Consider the following 24,519-nt stretch of genomic DNA (forward strand, 5'->3'; position numbering starts at 1 on the left):
TTTAAATATCACTTCAATATTTTACTTTAAAAGAGAAAACAAAACACAGTACCAAACAGATGATAACAGATATTCTTGGTATTAAAGGAAAAGCCAGCAAAGATGTGAATTTCTAAAATAATCTGTACAATGCAATAACACTTCTTAGATCCTTAATAACAAAATAGCAATTAGATAATGATTAGGGTACTTTTCACACTTTTTCCTTCATATTTTCTTCACACTTTAACCACATGTACATCAAACTCTTTCAGCTACCACAGCATCTGAAAACCTAACTTTCCACAGTTTTACCACAAAGTATAAAAACATCAGTAATAAGATAGAAATTATTCCTTCTGATAACATGGCTCATTTTTACTTTAGCTTCCAAATAGTGAATCTGTTATAAAAAGGAAGTTTTCAACAATCAAGGGCACAATGTAAGTTAAAGATATACTTTTATTATTATATATAATTTTTATCATATGCACAAATAACTCATAAATATGTATATAAAACTAAAATGTCCACAATTTTTCTAAAAGCACAATTCACAAATGCAATGAATTGGATAGCCACTGGCACATCAAAAATTTTAATAAGTATAAACTGGTCAATTCCAACCATTTGGTAATTTACAATGCAGGTTATCACAGTATCAAAATATACATATCTTATTAAATTTATGAAGAATATGCTATGTTGCTAGCTTCCCAAACCAACTGTTTCTAACCAAATAAAGCATATTATTTATATTGGCATACTATACTCTTGCCTGACAAGGCAATAGTTTTAACTCTAAGAGGGGTAGGTAAAAGATCAGTTTTTTGGAAAATAAAAGATTTATATAAAAAGTCTGGATAAAAAAGCAGTGGTTTAGTACAGATGATTCAACTTTTGGTGAGGTTTCTGTATCTATTTACCTTTTAGACATGGGGAGACATGAGTGCTATGATAACATACGGTTTGGGGAAGGCAGATTTCTAAAGGCTTTTCCTAACTGTAGAAGCTTGTCAAATTTTTATATAACATATAATTTTTAACTGTCAAAGATTCTGTGAAAGTACACGGAAACAGGTCCGTGTAATTATTTAAGAACAAGGTAGTTTAAAAAATGTGTTGTAAAGCATGGAAGAAAATAATAATAGGTAATGAAAACCCACAAACATCTGACTCACAAATATTTTCTTATACAGATGCTGAGGTAGAAAAAGTCAAATATGCTTAAGAAGAAAACATACGAAGGATAGGTAAAGATATACAAGTTTTAAACTATGAAATTCCTCTAATGCAAATGAACTCAATACTGAATGACTTTTCCACAGTCCTCCATGCTTCCTTCCTCGCCATGGAAACGTTCTAATTAAATTGAAATTTAAATCATAACCAAATCCAAATGCCTAATAAAGTCCTTTCATTACTCTGTTGTCCTTCAATTGTCTTTTATACTCTATCTGGTATCATATAGATATTATTTGACTGGAATACTCATGTATCCAAATGTATATTTTAATTTTCTTCCTATTTAAGTGTCTTCAATTTCTATAGGAAAGAGGTCCTATACAGTTTCCACACTGTAAACTGAATGAGGCTGAGTGTAGGATGAACATGGCAATCAGAGAAAGCTGCTAATGAGCCTCTTGTTCGAAAAGAGATAAGCTTGAAGATAAAAGGTACAGTCAGATAGGTGGCAGAAAGTCTCCAGACTGAAGGGTTTGAACATCACCTTATAAACCAATGGTAAGTTATGGGAAGTCCTTGAGCAGAAAAGTATCAAGAGGAAAACAGTATTTTAGGAATACACATTTCAGAACATAAGCTGTAGGAGAGGAAACCAGAGGTAAGGAAATAAGTAGTGCCCAACAGAAAAAACAACAAACCAGTGGGTGCAAGGCAATGCAAAAAGATAAAAAGAAGCCTAAGATCCTGTAATGGTAATCAACTGAAAGTGGGAGAAACATGAAGAACCTAAAATGCCTCTGACATTTCAAGGCTAAATAACTTAGGACAATAGTATATTCCCTGGGTGGAAAATGAAAGCAGGAGGTAGTCTGAAATAGCAAGTGACATGGGTAGCTTGACATGTTGCCTTGAGATTTCAGGAGACTCCAACTACAGAGGTTTAGAGATAAATTAGCACTAGGTGGCTCACGCCTGTAATCCCAGCACTTTGGGAGGCCGAGGCGGGCGGATCACGAGGTCAGGAGATTGAGACCATCCTGGCTAACATGGTGAAACCCCGTCTCTACTAAAAATACAAAAAAAATTAGCCGGGCGTGGTGGTGGGCACCTGTAGTCCCAGCTACTCGGGAGGCTGAGGCAGGAGAATGGCATGAACCCGGGAGGCAGAGCTTGCAGTGAGCCGATATCGTGCCACTGCACTCCAGCCTGGGCGACAGAGCAAGACTCCGCCTCAAAACAAAACAAAACAAAACAAAAAAAAAAGAGGGAGAAAAGCTGGAGTTATCAGTTCACCACTAACAGAATGTTGAGACAAAGCAGATGAAGGGTCATATCTTACGACTGGGGACAGGAAAGAAGACCATGAAGGTGCTCTCAAGATACAGTGGTCATTTTTGGTCTGGGGATTGGTTCCAGAATCCCCTGTGCATACCATTATCTGCACTTACTCAAGTCCTGCAGTTAACCCTGAGGAACCTGCCTATACAAAAAGTTGGTCCTCCATATACTCAGATTTTGCATCCCACAAATACTGTATTTTAGATCCATATATAAGTGGACCTGCACAGTTTAAACTTGTGTTGTTCAAGGGTCAACTGTATATGTAGGAAGGAGCAGTACCATTGTGGAAATGATGGGAAGATAAAAGAAAATACAATTGTCACAGAGAGGACAAAGAACATGAGAAAGGAGAACAAACTCAGATTGACCAAAAGAGAATGGCTTATATTACACTGGTAGAAGCAGCAGCCTCAGAAATTACAGGGTATTTAGGGAAAGTGGCTATTAAAGAAGCAGGTATAAGGGACTCCAAGTCTGGGAATGAAAGAGGGCAAGATTGTAGTACTAACTGAAGGATCAGTGAAGATTTTTTAAAAAAAAGGAACTCAGCTATAAATTTTCTTCTTTCTTCAATTTAAAAAAAAGCTTTAAAAAAATTACTTATACATAAATACAAAACATATAACACACACACAAATTGTTACAGACTTTGCTGTTACCATTCTTAAGTACAATTTTAGTTATTCTTAGTATCTACAGATATATGTCCTAAAGCATGATTCAGTAGCAGCTTTTCCTATCCTTTAAACGTTTCATACTCTAAGGAGCAAGATTCTCAAAGATATCTTTATCAATCTCCTTTGGGAAAAAAAAACCCCACATATATATACACACACACACACATATACACATAAATAACCTCTTTAAAGGCATCACCTTAAATAGATAAAACTCCTTAGTGACTGCTGGAACTTTCCAAGCCATACATTATTTGTTTAGTAAGTCACTATCATGATGAAAAGAAATTCAGTGTTATGAAGTCTATTAAGCAGCCTTAAGCTTTCATTTATTCTCTTTGATGAAGTTGATTTGAGAGAAGGACCATTTATATGTTATGAAAATAACAGATACTCCTTTGGATTTCACAGATTACAATTAAGAGAACGCTATTAACCACAGAATACTGATTGCAAAGTATTTCATTTTTAAAGATACTCCTTGAGCCAGAGAAGGGTTGAAATGTTTTCTTGAAGAAGAGTAGAACCATGATAAAGACTATAATCCCAAGAAGGAAACAAAGTACTTCAAAGTTAGAAAACATGATGTAAGAAAACATTGGAAAGTGGGATCATTCATCTGGGACATATCATTAGAGAAAGATAAAATTGAGAGGTGTTCCTTGCCTTAACTGTGCACGAGTAATAAACTAATCATGTCTGTACATTTCCCAACAGAATTTGGGCCGCCAAATATTTTCACGTACATTATCCCATTGATTCTCACAATAACATTGTCAAATAGTAAAGGGATTCTTCTTTTCTTCTCCATGAAGAAACTAGACTGAGAAAGGTTACGTAACTAGCTCAAGATCATAAAGCAAAGCTGAGTTTGAGACCCAGGTGGGTTCCCAAAACTAGGACTGGAGCTCTTTCAACCAAATGCTCAATAGGAAAAGGAGTCAAGGACAAGCTCCAACTGGTAAAACAATCTGGATGAGGTAAGAGTTCAAAAGTTGAGAAACAATGTTGTTAAAGGAAACTAAACAGGTTTCTTGGATAAAATGCTAGGTTATAAGAAGCTCTGGCTAAAGAGCAAGAAGATAGATCAGCTGACTTCTCAGATCACTACTATTATTACTTTTCTAGAATATTTTTATTTATTCTCCTCTTAAAGTCTCCTTTATTTCCTCCTCCTGATATGATTTTTTTTTTAATGACAATTCCAAAAGAAAGGATGAATAAAGAAAAAATTTGGCAACTCTTGGAACCTAAATAAAACCCTGTTGGCATGTTTACATTTCTTTTTGGATATCAGCTGTATAATCCTTTAGCCAGATTCAGTCTCATTCCTAACACAGTTAAGTGTGCTTTGTAAGGGTTTTCTTTGGTAACTTGCCTCACACATATAAAAAATAAAAACAAATATACAGTCACATTTCCCAACACCTTTCCCCCACCAAAAACACAGTATAGGGTATCCAGGTACTTTGAAAAAGTATCATTTTAAAACATAACTATTATTGTAAAAATAAAAAATAAACATGACAAATCAGTCACAAGGCAGGGAGGCAGAAGTCATATTACAACAAAAAGTCTATGGATGAAGTATCTGCTTAATACTTATACACAGAAAACACTCTCAGAAAAAGTTTCTTTAATTTAGTTTAAAATTTCATCAAGGTAGAATGCAGTTTTGTAAAAAGTTCCAAGGATCCTATTACATAGTTGCTAATTAACCTTCAGTTCCTTATTTATACATTTTTTACTTACAGATATAAAAGGAAAAAAATCCTAGAAATTATTTTAAACAGAACATTATACAATCAATTAAAAGTAGGAATTGGAGTGGAACAATGTGGCTTTAGATACTGATAATTAATAGACAGGATGAATCACAAAATATATTAAGTATTATCATTTTCCAGTCTCTGCATCTCATCTTGTCCCATGTGTCCAAGGTGAGACAAAAGTTTGCTATAGGCTTCCCTGTTTAAGAAAAAAGAAAAGAAAGCAAATATATTTATTAACATTTTCATTATTTTTCATTTAAGTATTTACAAATTAAGTCTGCCCATCATCCATCCATCCATCTATCCAGCCATCCGTCCAGCAGGCTTAGCACAACACTTCTTAAAAAGTAATGCTTTATATCTATTGTGAGTAAACCTAGATGTTAAGATGTATCAAGTATGATTTTTATATATAAAATGTGTGCTAAAAATGACATGTAAAAGTTCATTAACCTTCTGAAATATTATAATGCTCACAGGTAAAAAAATATGTTCATGGAATATTATTTAAGGACAATGATGGTATGATTACAATGGGAAGACTTGTATCACAAACATAAGTATTAAAACAAAAATTCTGTAACCATAAAATAGACCTGTGTAGCAATTTCAGTATATATCCCATTTTCTTCTTTTAACTTCTTATAAGTAACAAAGTTTGAAAATAAAATATTGTTTCTCCTCCTACATTCTCTAGTACTTCCCTGTATTTGGGAGGTGTTTTAGATGATTTATTGTGCCTAGTAGTTATCTCACTAGTCTAAATACCTGTTCTATTCAGAATCTTTAGAATCAAACTTCTTATGGACCTGCATAACCACACAAGGTAGTAGGCCAGAATATTTGTTTTAACAACATACTGCATTAGGGTGGTTCACACACAGCCTCTCTAGTTTTTTCACTCAAATTTGAAGACTGCTCAGAGAAGCCAGATGTGAGACATGTCTGTGCATGAGCTTGTTTTGTGACATGACAATAAACACCATTTCTTCAAGCTACAATTTGAAGTGATTCAATCTTCTCTCTTTAGAAAACCATAGGAGGCTAGCCAAGTCACTATGCAGAAGAAAGGAGATGTTCCATTCTGGCATACAAAAGCTTTACAAGGATGATCTCTCCAGTCTGCACCCCCTGCCTTTTATATGGTTTTCATTTACTGTATCGAAAAAATGGATTCCATTAGTTAGCTAAAGCTATAATCAACATAGTCACATCTTCAAGAAAGATCTCACGTATGATATTGTTTAATAAAAAATTTTCGTCTAAAAATTGGAATATGCATATTCATTAGAGTGTGTATTTGTACAGATATATACACAGACACACACGCATATGATTATACTCATGCACTGCATTAACAACATTTTGGTCAATGATGGGCTGCATTTTGGTCAATGATGGATCCCATTAAGATTATAATGGTACTGAAAAATTCCTAATGCCTGGTGATGTTGTAGCCATTGTAATGTCTTAGTGTAATGCCTTACTCGTGTTGTTTGTGGTGATGCAGGAGTAAACAAACCTATTGTACTATCAGTCATATAAAAGTCTAGCACACACAACTATACACAGTATATAATACTTGATAATAAGAAAGAATCATGTTACTGGTTTATGTATTTACTATACTTTACTTTTTATTGTTAGAGTGTACTCCTCTTTATACTTATAAAAATAAAAGTTAACCATAAAACAGACTCAGGCAGGTCCTTCAGGAGGTATTCCAGAAGAAGGCTTCCTTATTGTAGGAGACAACAGCCCCATGTGCGTTACTGACCCTGAAAACCTTCCAGTGAAATAAGATGTAGAGGTGGAAGACAGTGATGTCGATCATCCTGACCCTATGTAGGCTCAGGCTAATGCGTGTGTGTCTTCATTTTTTACAAAATAGTTTAAAAATAAAAAATAATTTAAAAATAGAAAAAAGCTTATTCAAGAATATAAAGAAAGAAAATATTTTTGTACAGCTATACAATGTGTGTGTTAAGCTAAGTATTTTTACAAGAGTAAAAAAGTTAAAAAAAGAAAAAGTTTAAAAGGTAAAAAAGTTAGAGTAAGCTAAGGTTAATGTATTATTGAAAAACTAAAAATTTTAGAAATAACTTTAATGTACTCTAAATGTATTATGTTTATAAAGTCTACTACAACAGTGTACAGTAATGGCCTAGGCCTTCACATTTATCACCACTCACTCACCGACTCACCCAGAGCAACTACCAGTCCTGCAAACTCCACTCATGGTAAGTGCCCTATATAGGTGTACCATTTTAAAATCTTTGCTACCATATAATTACTGTACCTTTTCTATGTTTTCATATATTTAGATACACAAACACTTACCATCATGTTACAACGGTCTATAGTATTCAGTACAGTAACATGTTATACAAGTTTGTAGCCTAGGAGCAATAGGCCACATCACATTGCTTAGGTGTGTGGTATAGGCTATTCCATCTAGGTTTGTGTAAATATACTCTATTTGATGTTCATAAATGATGAAATCGCCTAACTACACATTTCTTAGAACCTATCCCTGTCGTTAAGCAACACATAACTGTATTTTGATTCTTTAATAACCTTTAGCACACAAAAATTCCACTGTGAGTACTGACTACTCTAAAACAATTTCTTTAAGAAATAAATATAGGCTTATTCCCACAATGTTGAGACTCTAAATAGTCCAGCACTATTTTCAGTTGAGTTATGAGCCTATTAAAAAAAAGTCTTATTTCCTACTTTTGACCAAAACCTATACTGTCTAATTGGGTCACTTATTCACTAGATACACATGATACAGTTGACTAAATAAATCAAGCATCCCTCAAACGGTTATGATTTGCCACCATAAATTTTATTAAAAAATAAGACATTCAAGGCTATAAAGTCCACTTCCCAATGAGGAACACTGAAACGCGTTTTGAGCAACAGCAGCACTGCTGAAATATACAGCTTTCTAAAGCGGTCACTTTGAAAGGAAAAACATGCAAATGTATGTATTGATTTTGCTAAGTCTGCTGACGAGCCATGCTACTTCTATTCACACTTTGTAAAACTGATAACAATCACAGTACTAAAACATTTTTCATCTCAAAAGAACATACCCAAATTTTGGGGAATAAGAAAATAAATCATTTCTATAAAATGAAATACAGATTTATAATCACTGCCCCCCCAATGTAATTAAATTATCAAACATACCTTTGTGCTATATTCCTGCCAAGGCCCCATTTCTGCTCTGAATCCTTCAGAGACTGAGTGAGGGTAGAAATCAAGCGGATGACAACCTGCTGGTCCAATGTTGCTACTGTTTCTAAAATGCTGTAAACCTGATAATAGTACCTCATACCATAATCCTGGATAAACTGCCTGAAAGTAAAACAGGTTTATTTAGGATTATTCCTGGGGCAATTCCTTGTGCTGGTATCTACGTGGCAATCAACTATGAACTGAACATAACAAAGATCATTTCATAAAAGATTACTGTAAGAATCTGGATGCAATATGAAAACTATTTAAAACACTTTAAAATAAAGAAGTGGCTTATTTAAGTTGAGCCACGACCAGAGTGAAAGCACTGTGGGGAGGAGCGGGGAAGGGAAGAGTTGGAAGCTTGGGAGGGAGAAGAAGGGGTAAAAATCTAATCCCAGGACTTTTTTGCAATATTCTACATATTGAAATCTGAGTGGAAAGGATATGGGAGACAGTAAGAGAAAAAAGTCAGATTTCCTAGTTACTTTTTAGTTCTTTGTAGCTCTATATAAGTCAAACAATATTTTTATGAGGAAAGCAAGTTAGTCCTAATATATTTTTATGTTCCTTAACTGAACAAAAGACTTTAGACCCATAGAAGGTCTTTATAAATAAAAATTCTATATTTTAGCCTTAAAACCTCTACCCTCCACTACCAATCAACAAAATGAAAAGCCACCTTGCTTAGTAAATTATAGATAACATTCAATCTTTGATCATAGAAAATCCTTTTCTCCCCTCCTAGGGCTTCACAATTTTCACAAATCCATTGTTACTGACTGATCACAATTTAAATAAACTATAAACACTTGACAGGCACTAATTATGTGATGAGAAAAATGGAGGTATCAAAGATCCAACAGAGAATGAAGGAAACGAACACAAATTATTTATCATGGTAGTGGTAAGGCAGAGATAGGAATAATAAAGGTGAACTGGAAGAAATCTTCAGAAAGAAATACAAAAACGTACTGCCCTAACAGCACAAGACTCTAAAGGGAACAAGACAGGGAAGAAAAAGAAAATATGCCTCAAGTTGCACTGTTATTCTTATGAACAATAGATCTACTTCTATAAAGTCCATGCTTCACAAATTAAACATAACGGAGCTTTCTGAAGCTACATTTAGTATATTAAAGCAAGTCAGAAAAGCAGTGACTGTACTTCTACAATGGATCCAGCGGAACATGTTTAGCAAGGTCTGAAGGCCTGTGTACCTGTCATCATGACTCACATTTCCCACTTTACTCTCTCAAACCCAGTCTAGGACCATGTAATGACATTTCAGTCAATGACAGATAGCATGTACAATGGTAGTTCTGTACAATAAGATTAAAATACTGCATTTTTACTGTACCCTTTCTATGTTTGGATACATTTAGATACACAAATATTTACCACTGTGTTACAACTGCCCACAGTATTCAGTGCAGACATGTTATACTGATTTGCAGCCTAGGACCATTAGGCAATACCATATAGCCTAGGTGCAGAGTGGGCTATAGCACCTAGGTTTGTATAAGTACACTCTATTTGATGGTCACACAATGATGAAACTGGCTAACTATACATTTCTCAGAACTTATCCCTATCGTTAAGAGACACATGACTGTTCATGCAAGATTCTTCCTCACTAAATTCACAGGTAATTTTAAGTCCCCTCACTTATCTTTTTCACTGGCACTTTTATCTTTCAATAAAACATCACAATGTAACAAAACTACTGCCAAAAATACAATAATTGAAATACTATAAACAAGTAGTAACACATTATGTTTTGGATAATTAGTTATTTAAAAAACATGTTGGCTGTCAAATGGCTGGCAATAGTCTCCTTGCCAGTTGGCATATTTTCCAGTTACCTAAACACAGAAGTCAGCTGGGCGGAAGGTTCTTCTTCTGACCCCACTTGGCAGGCTTTTACCATGTATTGCAGGTTCTCTGTGGCCAGCCTTTTAACTAGAAGGAAAAATTACAGCATTACGCACTGTGTTTGAATTGACCATCTGGATCCTCATTTTTATGAACACTCTTGATTTAGAAAAATATGTTGTTTTCTTAAAGTATGTACATCCTTTTTCTATTTTTCAAAATGAAATAGTTCTAAGTTTTTGTTTTATTCTAAAGTATACCTATCTTCAAGAAAATACAAAAGTTTAAAAGTCTACTTTTTAGTCTGAAATGATACATGAAGACCTATTTTTCTCTTAGAAAGGTGCCCATATTCAAAAACATTACACCATCCTAATCCTACAAACAGTAACATACTGACAAAAGAAAGCCTTTAAAAATTCAGCTGATTTACAGACAGGCAGATTGATTTTTTAAAAATTCATAAGCATATTCCTCCCACCCCCTCACAAACATGTAAGTAGCAAACTAGATACCATGAACAATTTCTTTTCACTTAAAATTAGCCAAATATGTATGCAAAAATGTTGTTTGTGATGCTATCTTCCTTTCAAAGGATAACAAAGTATAAAAAGAATACTTACATTCTTTAAATATTTAACCAAATCCTTTAAAATTGTGTGCTTGTACACAAAAATAATGCAAAAATACCAAGAAAGGATGTAGAAAACCCAATATGTTCTGAATGCTACTAAATTCTTATGTTGTTTTTGACACATTAAATATAAGAAACCAGAGAAAAAAGTGCTTTTTCCAAGAATAAAAAAAAGTTCAGAAACTGTAACCCTAAATTATAAAAGGAGCACAAAATATATGATGAACATGAACTTAATGAACATTAGGTAGTAGAGAATGTTTTCCATGGGATGAGGCTCGCAGCTAAGGAACATACAGCATCCCTTGCCTTTTACTTGAAAACTTTTTACAACTTTTTAAAATAACTTCTCATTTTAGATGCAGTTTATTTTTTCTTTAACTGAACTACCTTTTTTTAAAAAAAAAAAAAAATGAGTATTTTCTTTTTTTTTTTTTTAAGAGGCAGAGTCTTGCTCTGTCACCCAGGCTAGAGAAGTGGTGTGATGATAGCTCACTCTAACTTCCATCTCCTGGGCTCAAGCAATCCTCCCATCTCAGCCTCTCAAGTAACTAGGACTACAGGTGCGTGCCACCACGCCTGGCTAATTTTTTAAAAAATATTTTTGTAGAGATGGAGGTCTCACTATGTTGCCCAGGCTGGCCTCAAACTCCTAGTCTCAAGTGATCCTCCCACCTTGGCCTCCCAAAGCACTGAGATTACATGTGTGAGCCACCACACCCGGCCTTTTTATTTGTTAAAATTTAAGACCTTTATTGTCATATAATTCACATACTATATAGTTTACCCATTTAAAGTATACTGTTCGATGGCTTTTAGTATATTCAGAGTTGTACAACCATCATCACAATTTTATAATATTTTCAGTATCTTGAAAAGAAATTCCACACTCTTTAGCTATCCTGATTCCTTCTAAACAATCCCTAACCTACTTTCTGTCTCTACAGATCTTTTTTTTTTTTTTGAGACAGACTCTCCCTCTGTTGCCTAGGCTGGAGTGCAGTGGCACGATCTCAGCTCATTGCAACCTCTGCCTCCTGGGTTCAAGCAATTCTCCTGCCTCAGCCTCCCGAGTAACTGGGATTACAAGTGCATGCCACCACGCCCGGCTAATTTTGTATTTTTAGAAGAGACGTGGTTTCACCATATTGGCCAGGCAGGTCTCGAACTCCTGACCTCAAGTGATCCAACTGCCTCAGCCTCTAAAAGTGCTGGAATTACAGGCATAAGCCACCATGCCTAGACCTGTCTCTATAGATTTAACTATTCTGGATATTTCATATAAATGAAATAATATGTGACTTTTGTGACTGGCTTCTTTCACTGAGAACAATGTTTTCAAGATTCATCAATGTTATAGCATGTTTCAGTACTTCATGCTTTTTTATAGCTAAACAATATTCCATTGTATAAATGTATCAAAATTTTTAAATTGATCCATCAAATGATAAGTATTCTACTTTTTGGCTACAATAAACAATACTGCTATAAAAATTAATTTACAAGTTTCTGTGTGGACATATGTGTTCATTTCTCTTAAATATATATATATCTAGGGGTGAAATTGCTGGGTCATACAGTAACTGCATACTTAACCGCTTGAGGAACTACCAGACTATTATCCAAGGTAGCAACATGATTTTACATTCCCAACGGCATTAAATGAGAGTTCCAATTTCTCCATATCTTCCCCAATCTTTTTCATTATCTGACTCCCTCATTATAGCCAACCTTGTGGGTAGGAAGTGATATCTCAGGGTAGTTTTGATATGCATTTCCCTGGTGACTAATGATGTGAACACCTTTTCTGGTGCTTATTGGCCATTTGTTTATTTTCTTTGTAGAAATGTCTATTCAGATTCATTGCCAATTTTTAAATTCAGTTATTTGTCCACTTATTCTTAAGAATTATTTATACATCATAGATGCATACTCCTTATCATCACATATAATTTACAAGTATTTTTTCCCATTTTGTGGGTTGTCTTTTCACTTTCTTAACAGTGTCCTTTGAAACACAAAGGCTCCTAATTCTTGATGAAGTCCAATTTATCTCTTCTTTTGTGGTTCATGCTTTTAGTGCCATAGCTAAGAATCTGTTGCCAAATCCAAGGTCATGAAGATTTTATTCCTATATTTTCTTCTATGACTTTTACAATTTTAGCTCTGACACTTAGGTCTATGATTCATTTTAGGTTAGTTTTCGTATGTGGTATGAAAAAAGGGTTCAACTTCATTCTTTCACATGTGGAAGTATTTGACCTAGCAAAATTTGTTAAAAAGACTACTTTTCCTTCATTAAATTGTCTTGGCACTCTTGTCAACAAACAAAAAAACCCCAGTTGATCATAAACATGGGTTTATCTCTGAACGCTTAATTCTATTCTATTGACCTACATATCTATCTTTATGCCACTATCACATTGTCTTGATTACTGTTGCTTTGTAACATGTTTTGAAATCAGGAAGTATGCATTTTCCAGCTTTCTTCTTCTTTTTCCAAGATTGATTTGGCTATTCTGGGTCCCCTGTAATTCCATATAAATTAGTAATTCATATGGAGCTATTAGAATAGTCACTTAAGCTTTCTGTGGTTGCTGTTTGCATAACTATCTTTTCCCATCCTTTTACTTTCAATCTATTTATATCTGTGAATCTATAGTGTTTCCTGTAAATACCATACAGGTAGATCTTGTTTTTTTAAGAATCCATTGTGATCATCTCTGCCTTTTCATTGGACTGGTCAATCCTTTCACATGGTATTATTACTGATATAGTTTGATTTACATCAGCAATTTTACTTTTTGTTTTCTTAATGACTCATGTTTGTTTCTTTAATCTCCTTTACTGTTTTCTTACTACATTATGTGAACATTTTTTAACGTAGTCTTTCAAATTTTTAAATTGTTATTATTATTATACTTTAAGTTCTGGGGTACATGTGCACAACGTGCAGGTTTGTTACATATGTATACATGTGCCATGTTGGTTTGCTGCACCCATTAACTTGTCATTTACATTAGGCATTTCTCCTAATGCTCTCCCTCCTCCAGTCCCCCACCTCCTGACAGGCCCCAGTGTGTGATGTTCCCCTCCCTGTGTCCATGTGTACTCATTGTTCAATTCCCACTTATGAGTGAGAACATGTGGTGTTTGGTTTTCTCTTCTTGTGTTAGTTTGCTGAGAATGATGGTTTCCAGTTTCATCCATGTCCCTGCAAAGGACACGAACTCATCCTTTTTTATGGCTGCATAGTATTCCATGGTGTATATATGCCACATTTTCTTTATTCAGTCTATCATTGATGGACATTTGGGTTGGTTCCAAGTATTGATGACTTCACAATAGACTTTGCTGTTGTGAACAGTGCTGCAATAAACATATGTGTGCATGTGTCTTTTTAGTAGAATGATTTATAATCCTTTGGGTATATACCCAGTAATGAGATTGTTGGGTCAAATGGTATTTCTAGTTCTAGATCCTTGAGGAATTGCCACACTGTCTTCCACAATGATTGAATTAATTCACACTCCCACCAACAGTGTAAAAGTGTTCCTATTTCCCCACATCCTCTCCAGCATCTGTTGTTTCCTGACTTTTTAATGATCGCCATTCTAACAGGTGTGAGATGGTATCTCATTGTGGTTTTGATTTGCATTTCTCTAATGACCAGTGATGATGAGCATTTTTTTGTAAGTTTTTTGGCTGCATAAATGTCTTCTTTTGAGAAGTGTCTGTTCATATCCTTTGCCCATTTTTTGACGGGGTTGTATGTTTCTTGTAAATTTGTTTAAGTTCTTTGTAGATTCTGGATATTAGCCCTTTGTCAGATGGATTACAAAAATTTTTTCTCATTCTGTAGGTTGCCTGTTCACTCTGCTGATAGTTTCTTTTGCTATGCAGAAGCTCTTTAGTTTAATTAGATCCCATTTATATATTTTGGCTTTTGTTGCCATTGCTTTTGGTGTTTTAGTCATGAAGTCTTTGCCCATCCCCATGTCCTGAATGATATTGCCTAGATTTTATTCTAGGGTTTTTATGGTTTTAGGTCTTACATTTAAGTCTTTAATCCATCTTGAGTTAATTTTTGTGTAAGGTGTAAGGAATGGATCCAGTTTCAGTTTTCTGAATATGGCTAGCCAGTTTTCCCAGTACCATTTATTAAAGAGGGAGTCCTTTCCCCATTGCTTGTGTCAGGTTTGTCAAAGACCAGATGGTTGTAGATGTGTGACGTTATTTCTGAGGCCTCTGCTCTGTTCCATTGGTCTGGATATCTGTGTTGGTACCAGTACCATGCTGTTTTGATTACTGTAGCCTTCTAGTATCGTTTGAAGTCAGGTAGCATGACAAAGTAGCCTCCTGCTTTGTTCTTTTTGCTTAGGATTATCTCGGCTATGCACACTTTTTTTTGGTTCCATACGAAATTTAAAAGTTTTTTTTCCAATTCTGTGAAGAAAGTCAGTGGTAGCTTGATGGGAATAGCACTGAATCTGCACTTTGGGGTGTACGGCCATTTTCACAATATTGATTCCTCCTATCCATGAGTATGGAATGTTCTTCCATTTGTTTGTGTCCTCTTTTATTTTTTTGAGCAGTGGTTTGTAGTTCTCCTTGAAGAGGTCCTTCACATCCCTTGTAAGTTGGATGCCTAGGTATTTTATTCTCTCTGTAGCAATTGTGAATGGGAGTTCACTCATGATTTGGCTCTCTCTCTGTCTGTTATTGGTGTATAGGAATGCTTGTGATTTCTGCACATTGATTTTGTATCCTGAGACTTTGCTGAAGTGGCTTATCAGCTTAAGGAGATTTTGGACTGAGACGATGGAGTTTCCTAAATATACAGTCATGTCATCTGCAAAGACAATTTGACTTCCTCTTTTCCTAACTGAATACGCTTTATTGCTTTCTCTTGCCTGACTGCCCCGGCCGGAACTTCCAATACTATGTTGAAGAGGAGTGATGAGAGAGGGTATCCTTGTCTTGTGCCGGTTTTCAAAGGGAATGCTTCCAGTTTTTGTCCATTCAGTACGATATTGGCTGTGGGTCTCTCATAAATAGCTCTTATTATTTTGAGACACGTTCCATCAATACCTAGTTTATTGAGAGTTTTTAGCATGAAGTACTGTTGAATTTTGTCAAAGGCCTTTTCTGCATCTATTGAGATAATCATGTGCTTTTTGTCATTGGTTCTGTTTATGTGATGGATTATGTTTATTGATTTGCATATGTTGAACCAGCCTTGCATCCCAGGGATGAAGCCAACTTGATCGTGGTGGATAAGCTTTTTGATGTGCTGCCGGATTCGGTTTGCCAGTATTTTATTGAGAATTTTTTGCATTGATGTTCATCAGGGATATTGGCCTAAAATGTTCTTTTTTTGTTGTGTCTCTGCCAGGTTTTTGTATCAAGATGATGCTGGCCTCATAACATGAATTAGGGAGGATTCCCTCTTTTTCTATTGATTGGAATAGTTTCACAAGGAATGTTTCTAGCTCCTCTTTGTAACTCTGGTAGAAGTCAGTTGTGAATCTGTCTGGTCTTAGGCTTTTTTTGGTTGGTAGGCTATTAATTACTGCCTCAATTTCAGTACCTGTTATTGGTCTATTCAGAGATTCGACTTCTTCCTGGTTTAGTCTTAGGAGGATGTATGTGTCTAGGAATTTATCCATTTCTTCTAGATTTTTTAGTTTACTTGTGTAGAGTTGTTTATAGTATTCTCTGATGGTAGTTTGTATTTCTGTGGGATCGGTGGTGATAACCACTTTATCATTTTTTATTGCATCTATTTGATTCTTCTCTCCTTTCTTATTAGTCTGGCTAGCGGTCTATTTGGTTGATCTTTTCAAAAAACCAGCTCCTGGATTCACTGATTTTTTTGAAGGTTTTTTTGTGCCTCTATCTCCTTCAGTTCTGCTCTGATCTTAGTTATTTCTTAGTTATTTATTGTCTTCTGCTAGCTTTTGAATTTGTTTGCTCTTGCTTCTCTAGTTCTTTTAATTGTGATGTTAGGGTGTCAATTTTAGATCTTTCTGCTTTCTCTTGTGGGCATTTAGTGCTATAAATTTCCCTCTACACACTGCTTTAAATGTGTCCCAGAGATTCTGGTACGTTATATCTTTGTTCTCACTGGTTTCAAAGAACATCTTTATTTCTGGCTTCATTTTGTTATTTATCCAGTAGTCATTCGGGAGCAGCTTGTTCAGTTTCCATGCAGTTGTGTGGTTTTGAGTGAGTTTCTTAATCCTGAGTTCTAATTGGACTGCACTGTGGTCTGAGAGACAGTTTGTTGTGATTTCTGTTCTTTTACATTTGCTGAGGAGTGTTTTACTTCCAATTATGTGGTCATTTTTGGAATAAGTGCGATGTGGTGCTGACAAGAATGAATATTCTGTTGATCTGGGGTGGAAAGTTCTGTAGATGTGTATTAGGTCTGCTTGGTCCAGAACTGAGTTCAAGTCCTGGATATCCTTGTTAATTTTCTATCTCATTGATCTAATATTGACAGTGGGATGTTAAAGTCTCCCACTATTATTGTGTGGGAGTCTAAGTCTCTTTGTAGGTCTCTAAGAACTTGCTTTATGAATCTGGGTGCTCCTGTATTGGGTGCATATATATTTAGGATAGTTAGGTCTTCTTGTTGCATTGATCCCTTTACCATTATGTAGTGGCCTTGTCTCTTTTGATCTTTGTTGGTTTAAAGTCTGTTTTATCAGAGACTAGGATTGCAATCCCTGATTTTTTTTTTTTTTTTTTTTTTGCTTTCCATTTGCTTGGTAAATCTTCCTTAATCCCTTTATTTTGAGCCTTTGCACATTGAGATGGGTCTCTTGAATACAGCACATTGATGAATCTTGACTCTTTATCCAATTTGCCAGTCTGTGTCTTTTAATCGGGGCATTTAGCCCACGTAATTATTATTATTTTTTAGAAAGATTAAAACTATCAATCTTTATTTTTTTGTGTGTTTAAAAGAAAAACATTTTATTGACTCTATTTATTTATTTATTTATTTATTTTTATTATACTTTAGGTTTTAGGGTACATGTGCACAATGTGCAGGTTAGTTACATATGTATACATGTGCCATGCTGGTGCGCTGCACCCACTAACTCGTCATCTAGCATTAGGTATATCTCCCAATGCTATCCCTCCCCCCTCCCCCCACCCCACAACAGTCCCCAGAGTGTGATGTTCCCCTTCCTGTGTCCATGTGTTCTCATTGTTCAATTCCCACCTATGAGTGAGAATATGCGGTGTTTGGTTTTTTGTTCTTGCGATAGTTTACTGAGATTCCCTATTTAATAAATGGTGCTGGGAAAACTGGCTAGCCATATGTAGAAAGCTGAAACTGGATCCCTTCCTTATAACTTATACAAAAATCAATTCAAGATGGATTAAAGACTTAAACGTTAGACCTAAAACCAGAAAAACCCTAGAAGAAAATCTAGGCATTACCATTCAGGACATAGGCATGGGCAAGGACTTCATGTCTAAAACACCAAAAGCAATGGCAACAAAAGCCAAAATTGACAAATGGGATCTAATTAAACTAAAGAGCTTCTGCACAGCAAAAGAAACTACCATCAGAGTGAACAGGCAACCTACAAAATGGGAGAAAATTTTCGCAACCTACTCATCTGACAAAGGGCTAATATCCAGAATCTACAATGAACTCAAACAAATTTACAAGAAAAAAACAAACAACCCCATCAAAATGTGGGCGAAGGACATGAACAGACACTTCTCAAAAGAAGACATTTATGCAGCCAAAAAACACATGAAAAAATGCTCACCATCACTGGCCATCAGAGAAATGCAAATCAAAACCACAATGAGATACCATCTCACACCAGTTAGAATGGCAATCATTAAAAAGTCAGGAAACAACAGGTGCTAGAGAGGATGTGGAGAAATAGGAACACTTTTACACTGTTGGTGGGACTGTAAACTAGTTCAACCCTTGTGGAAGTCAGTGTGGCGATTCCTCAGGGATCTAGAACTAGAAATTCCATTTGACCCAGCCATTCCATTACTGGGTATATACCCAAAGGACTATAAATCATGCTGCTATAAAGACACATGCACACGTATGTTTATTGTGGCATTATTCACAATAGCAAAGACTTGGAACCAACCCAAGTGTCCAACAATGATGGACTGGATTAAGAAAATGTGGCACATATACACCATGGAATACTATGCAGCCATAAAAAATGATGAGTTCACGTCCTTTGTAGGGACATGGGTGAAATTGGAAATCATCATTCTCAGTAAGCCCATTTAATTATTAATTATTTTTGAACTATTTCCTTTGTGGTCACTCTAAGCTAACCACACATACCTTAACTTATCAGAGCTTCAAATTTATACTAATTCTAGTGAAATATAGAAACATAAATCCTATGCACTATATAGCTCTATTTCTTTCTCTCCCTTTTTGTGGTATTATTATACTTATTATATAATACCTACAATGTTAAAACTTAAAAATATACTGTTGTAATTTTTACTTTATATAAATTTATGTCTTTCAAAGAAGCTAAGAAAAGAGAGAACAGCAAATACATATCTTAACTTCTGCTATTAGGTCCAGCATTCCAAAGATCCAAAATTCCAAATGCTTCAAAATCTGAAAGTATTTCAGCTGACATGATGCTATAAGTGGAAAATTCCACACCTGACTTCATGTGACAGGCTGCATATACTATTTATAAATATTGTAAAAAACTACCTTCAGGCTACATGTTTAAGGTGTATATGAAACATAAATGAATTTCATGTTTAGACTTCAGTCCTGCTGCTAAGATACCTCATAATATATATGCAAATATTCAAAAATCCAAAAGAATCTGATATACAAAACACTTCTGTTCCCAAGCATTTTGGATATGGAATACTCATCCTGTATTAATCTTATTTATCTTTTTTTTTTTTTTTTTTTCATTTATTCCCAGGTATTTGAGTTGCCATGTGGAGTCCTTTCCTTAGCCTAATACTGTTTTGCTCTCACCACCTCCTTTTTATTGTTATTGGTAAAATACTATATTTCTATATGTTATAGGCCCAATAATATTATTTTATACAAATGCTTTTTAAAAACCAGTTAAGATAATAAAGGTGAAAAAATGTGCATTTATACTGTCTTAATAATTATATGATAATCTTTACTAGAATTATTTTGTGTGTTATGTGGATCCGAATTACTGCCTGGGGTCAGTCTCAGTCTGAAAAACTTCCTTTAGCATTTTGTTAAAAGGTGGGTCTGTTAGCAACAAATTCTCTCAGTTTTAATTTATTTGAGAATGTCTGTTTCACCTTCAGTTTTGAAAGGTAGCTTTGCTGAAAAAAGATTCTTGGTTGACAGGTCCCCCTCTACACTCCTGCTTTAATTCCTCTGAATGCTATCCCACTGTCTCTGGCCCCCAGTTCCCTCTGAGAAGTCAGCTGTTAATCTTACTGGGGTTTCTTGTAGAGGATGAGTCATTTTTCTCTGGCTACTTCCAAGATTTTCTCTTTGCCTTTAGCTTTTGGCATCTTTACTATAATGTATCTGTTTGTGGATATTTTTGCATTTACCTTACCTGGAGTTAGTGGAACTTCCTGAATGTGTAAGTTAATATTCTTGAATAAACTTGAAAAAATTTTAGAAATTATATTTTATTTTCAATTTTTTTGGCTTTCTCTCTTCTTCTGGTTCACCTGTTGTATATACGGTGTACTTAATGGTGTTCCACATTTCTCAACAGCTCTGTTCATTTTCTTCATTTTTTTTTTCCTCTGTGCTTTAGATTGTATGATCTATATTGACCTATTTTCAAGTTTGCTAATTCTTTCTTCTGCCAGTTCTAATCCACTAATGGGCCCCTCTGGTGAAATTTTCAACTCAGCAAAATTTCCATTTCGTTCTTTTCATAAAATTTCTTTCCCTATTGCCACCATACTTTTCTTTTCTTCATTTATCACACATTCCTTTAGTTCTATGAATATATTTATAATAGTTACTTTGAAGTCTTTGTCTGTTAAAGACAATATCTGACTGCTCTCACTGGCAGTTCCTGTTGCCTGCTTTTATTCTCAGTATATGGATTGTATGTGTCTGTTTCTTTGCATGTCCTGTAATTTTCTGGTGAAAATTGGGCTTTTTAAATAATGAAGTCTACTCCTCCTCTTGCCCTCTCACTGCCTTAGATGTTGCTTCTGAGGTGATGTAACCTCAGGTATGCCCACAGTCTCCATGTGAAGACAATGGTTTTGGCAGGACTCTCTTTGACTGTCCCTGTCCCTGATCACACTCAGCTGTTAAGCTCCACTAATTAGTTTCTGGGTGATTGTTTTAATGTTTTTAGTAATACCCTGGGGCATAAATTGCTTTAAGGACTAATCTAATCAAATTCAGGCTCCTTTGAGGTCAGTGCTTGAGATTTATTCTGACCTAAGAGCTCTATCCCAAAGTGCTGGGATTACAGGTGTGAGCCATTATGCCAGGCCAATAAATGTTATTTTAAAGGAATCACTGGAAGTAAGGCTGATGAGACCGAAAACAAAAGGAGTAGAATCAAAGGACCCCTACAGGTTTGCCTCAAAAACCGGCTTAGATATTCCAGCAAAAACCTGAATAAAAAAAGTATGATGACCTCTCATTACTTGATATTTAACAAGTTGCCTTTAATACTGAAGTCAGATTGAACAAATATTCTTTGAGAGGTTAACAAATCTAATCAAGGGAAGTAACCCTTAAATAAACTATTTGCCTCAAGGGGAGAAAAAAAGCCAAAACTAAAATAGACCAAAACATCTCAGTTTTTAACCATTTTATCATACCTAATCTGAGCTGCTAGCTGGAGTTTATTCTTTAACCATGACCCATATCAAGAGATATAAAAGAATCACATACATTTTGTAACTATCCATTAAAATGATGGGAAACAGTAGTTTCTTAACTTGTGAAAAGAAAATGGTAACAAAAATAAGCTTACAAACAAACTAACCTTGTGATTCATTGACTAACACCAAGCATTTTAAAACGCCAGGGAGGAGTAGTTCAACTTCATAAATGTCTGTGTTAGTTTCCTTGAAGAGTTGGAGGATGAAGGCCAGAATGGATGCTAAGCGAGGAGGAGGTGAGGACCCCTTATACTCAAGGTAGGATTTCCTGAAAAGAAGCAAAATTTTGTTTATTCTCTGCTTAAAGCTTCAATAGAGCAAGACCAAATGGCATATAATTTAAAGATACTGGCAAAATTTACCCCCAAATTAATACAGTGCCATTTATATAAAGTATGTACATTTTACCATGCTATCTTCAAACATGAGATTTTAGAAGCAATGACTGACTGTATATCCTTTTGGTGTGCTCTGAGGGCCAAAGCACAATATAGTCACAAACTAAATTGAAAGCAACCTTGTTTTAAAATGAACTCAAAATCCAAATGAAAGCCTAACTGTTAGTTTGTGGGTTTTTTTTTTTTCTCTTTCTAATACAAGTCTGATCTCCTCTATTGGGTCCTCAATGCCGCAACATTTTCTCTAATGTCAAATTTGCATAAAGAAATCTCTCTTCATATCTATTTATTTAAGGACTTTGAAGGAGTCTTATTTTTCCAAACAAACAGAGGACTGTCCTAGGAATAAGACAGGACATTTAAGCTTTATCTCCTTCCTTCCTCCAGTAAGTTAAAGACTCAGAGAACTAATTTAGGATTTAGTATTATCTCTCAAGACAAGACAAAATTTAGTAGTAGAACTCAAGAGAGATCATAAGGATAATAATTTGACTCATCTTTGTATATTCTCACCCCTTAGAACAGGTCTAGGCTCATAACAAGTGTTCAGTATACAATTATTAAGTAAATAAATAAAAGTTGGAATTGCTTAGTTTCTACAAATGTCTAGACAATGTGAAAATCTGTCAAATACTGCTAAATATAAACTAGACATCCATATATATATATATATTTGCAAAGTAATAATAAACTTAAGGAAGAGAAACCACTAAGTATTATAAACATAAGGACAGGAACTATGTCTTAGTAATTATTTCTATTCCCTACAGTGACTTCCAACAAATACTACATATTAGAAAATTCATTCTTTGAGGTTTTGTCTAATTTTGTTTACTGCTGAATTCTTAATGCCTAGAACAAACATACATTGGGCGCCAGTGGAATGCCAGGTACATGTCTAAGAACAAGAATATAAAATTGAATAAAATATGGTCTCTGAAAGCAAGAGGCCCACCATTGAGTGGAGAAGTTAAATGAGAAAAAGAAAAAGACATTTATAATATAGCATAATGGTGCTTTTGACAAAGATAAGCACAGAATTCTCAGGAATTCAGAGAAAAGAGCCCTAACTCAGATGAGGGAGTGCAGGAATAAAGAGGCACAGCATGGAAGAAGTCATAGAAGACAATCTCTATATCTTTCCTGAGTATTAAAAAAAAAGCCTTCAACTATAAACCACGAGAAAAACATTTTCACTGTGTGTTAAGTAAATAGGAAAGTCAACTAATCCTGGGATCCTAAACACTGGGTTTTAAACAGTTTTATAGATTCAATTTCACTTCAGCATCTGTCATTTAGTTTGTACTAAAATTACTTATGCAATATCTCAAACACTGTGTTAGGTTACTACAATCCTGTTGGAAATTCAGATACAAGTAAGGCAAAACTATCATAATTCTGCAAATTGAGCTGTACAGGGCATATGATTTCAAAAAAGGAAACATACATGGTACACTGACATACCAGGTGTAGGTTTTATAAAGGATAGGTGGGATTTAGCCCAAAAAAATGACATTTTAATGGAGAAAGCAATTTGAATAAATCTGTGACACAGGGAGGTATGAGGAATTTTGGAGGGGCAATATGAATCTTATTAGGGGTTGTATGACACCATATGTAATACATTTGGAAACGGTAAGTGATGGATTGCAGAGAGCTAAGGAGCATGAAATTTATTTCACAGACAAAAAAGATATTGCAGGTTTAATGGCAGGGAAGTTTCATAATGAAAGAGTATTTTAGGAAAAGTAATCTGGGGGCACTGTTTAGGGTGGACTAGAAGAAAAGACTAGAGATGCAGAAAGCAGTTAGGAGATTCTGACAATAGTCTAGGTGTAATGTACTAAGGGAAGAGAAATAGGAAAAGGAGGACAGGATTGCCAAAGGATGGGCAAGGAAAGGAAGCAAAGAAGATAAAGCTTCCAAACCTGAGTAACAGGACACTAAGAACTCAAAAAGGTGAGAGGAGAGACAGATTTCAGGCATGGAATTCTATGAGAGGTAACATATACTATTGGGTCATTAAAAAACACAGAAAACTAATACTAGATAAGAATAACATATATCACCATAGCATCTTAAAGTTTAAAAACTAATTTCAAATAAAAATAAACACTACATGAAGACAATGACAAAACATTTTTTATTACTGAACTTTCTAATGTTAAAGTTAAAGGATATGGAGTTAGTAGAATATTTAAGAAGTTTTGTTTTTCATTTGCTTAATAAAACTGAGTTAAGACTAAACTAACAAAATAAGACTTCAGGGTGCTTCATTTCCAATATTAGCATTCATTTTTTCACTTAATTATCTTTATAAAATATAATTACTGTATTTTATTTTTTTGAGATGGTGTCTCGCTGTGTCACCCAGGCTATAGTGCAGTGGCGCAATGTCAGCTTACTGCAACCTCCGCCTCCCAGATTCAAGCAATTCTCCTGCCTCAGCCTCCTGAGTAGCTGGGATTAGAGCCATCTGCTACCATGTCCAACTAATTTTTTTGTATTTTTAGTACAGACTGGGTTTC

The 24,519-nt window shown here is 35.0% G+C and overlaps 1 protein-coding gene across 6 annotated transcripts in view; it reads right to left on the reverse strand.

Moving 5' to 3' along the window:
• The window catches only part of MMS22L (MMS22 like, DNA repair protein), a 148,924-nt gene continuing 124,405 nt past the window's right edge, over positions 1-24,519 (reverse strand). For 5 of the 6 annotated variants that reach the window (XM_009242101.4, XM_054557898.2, XM_009242100.4 and 2 more), the window contains 4 exons: positions 21,698-21,861; positions 10,066-10,162; positions 8,153-8,320; positions 1-5,150 (listed from right to left, as the gene is read on the reverse strand). In XM_009242101.4, coding sequence (XP_009240376.3) covers positions 5,069-5,150; positions 8,153-8,320; positions 10,066-10,162; positions 21,698-21,861 — 511 coding nt within the window. In that variant the 3' untranslated portion in view covers positions 1-5,068. Of the gene's footprint in view, positions 5,151-8,152; positions 8,321-10,065; positions 10,163-21,697; positions 21,862-24,519 lie in introns of those variants that run through there. The other variant, XR_008526300.2, reaches the window with a different exon arrangement.

Source organism: Pongo abelii, chromosome 5, assembly GCF_028885655.2.
Source record: "Pongo abelii isolate AG06213 chromosome 5, NHGRI_mPonAbe1-v2.0_pri, whole genome shotgun sequence".
NCBI classification, from domain to species: domain Eukaryota; kingdom Metazoa; phylum Chordata; class Mammalia; order Primates; family Hominidae; genus Pongo; species Pongo abelii.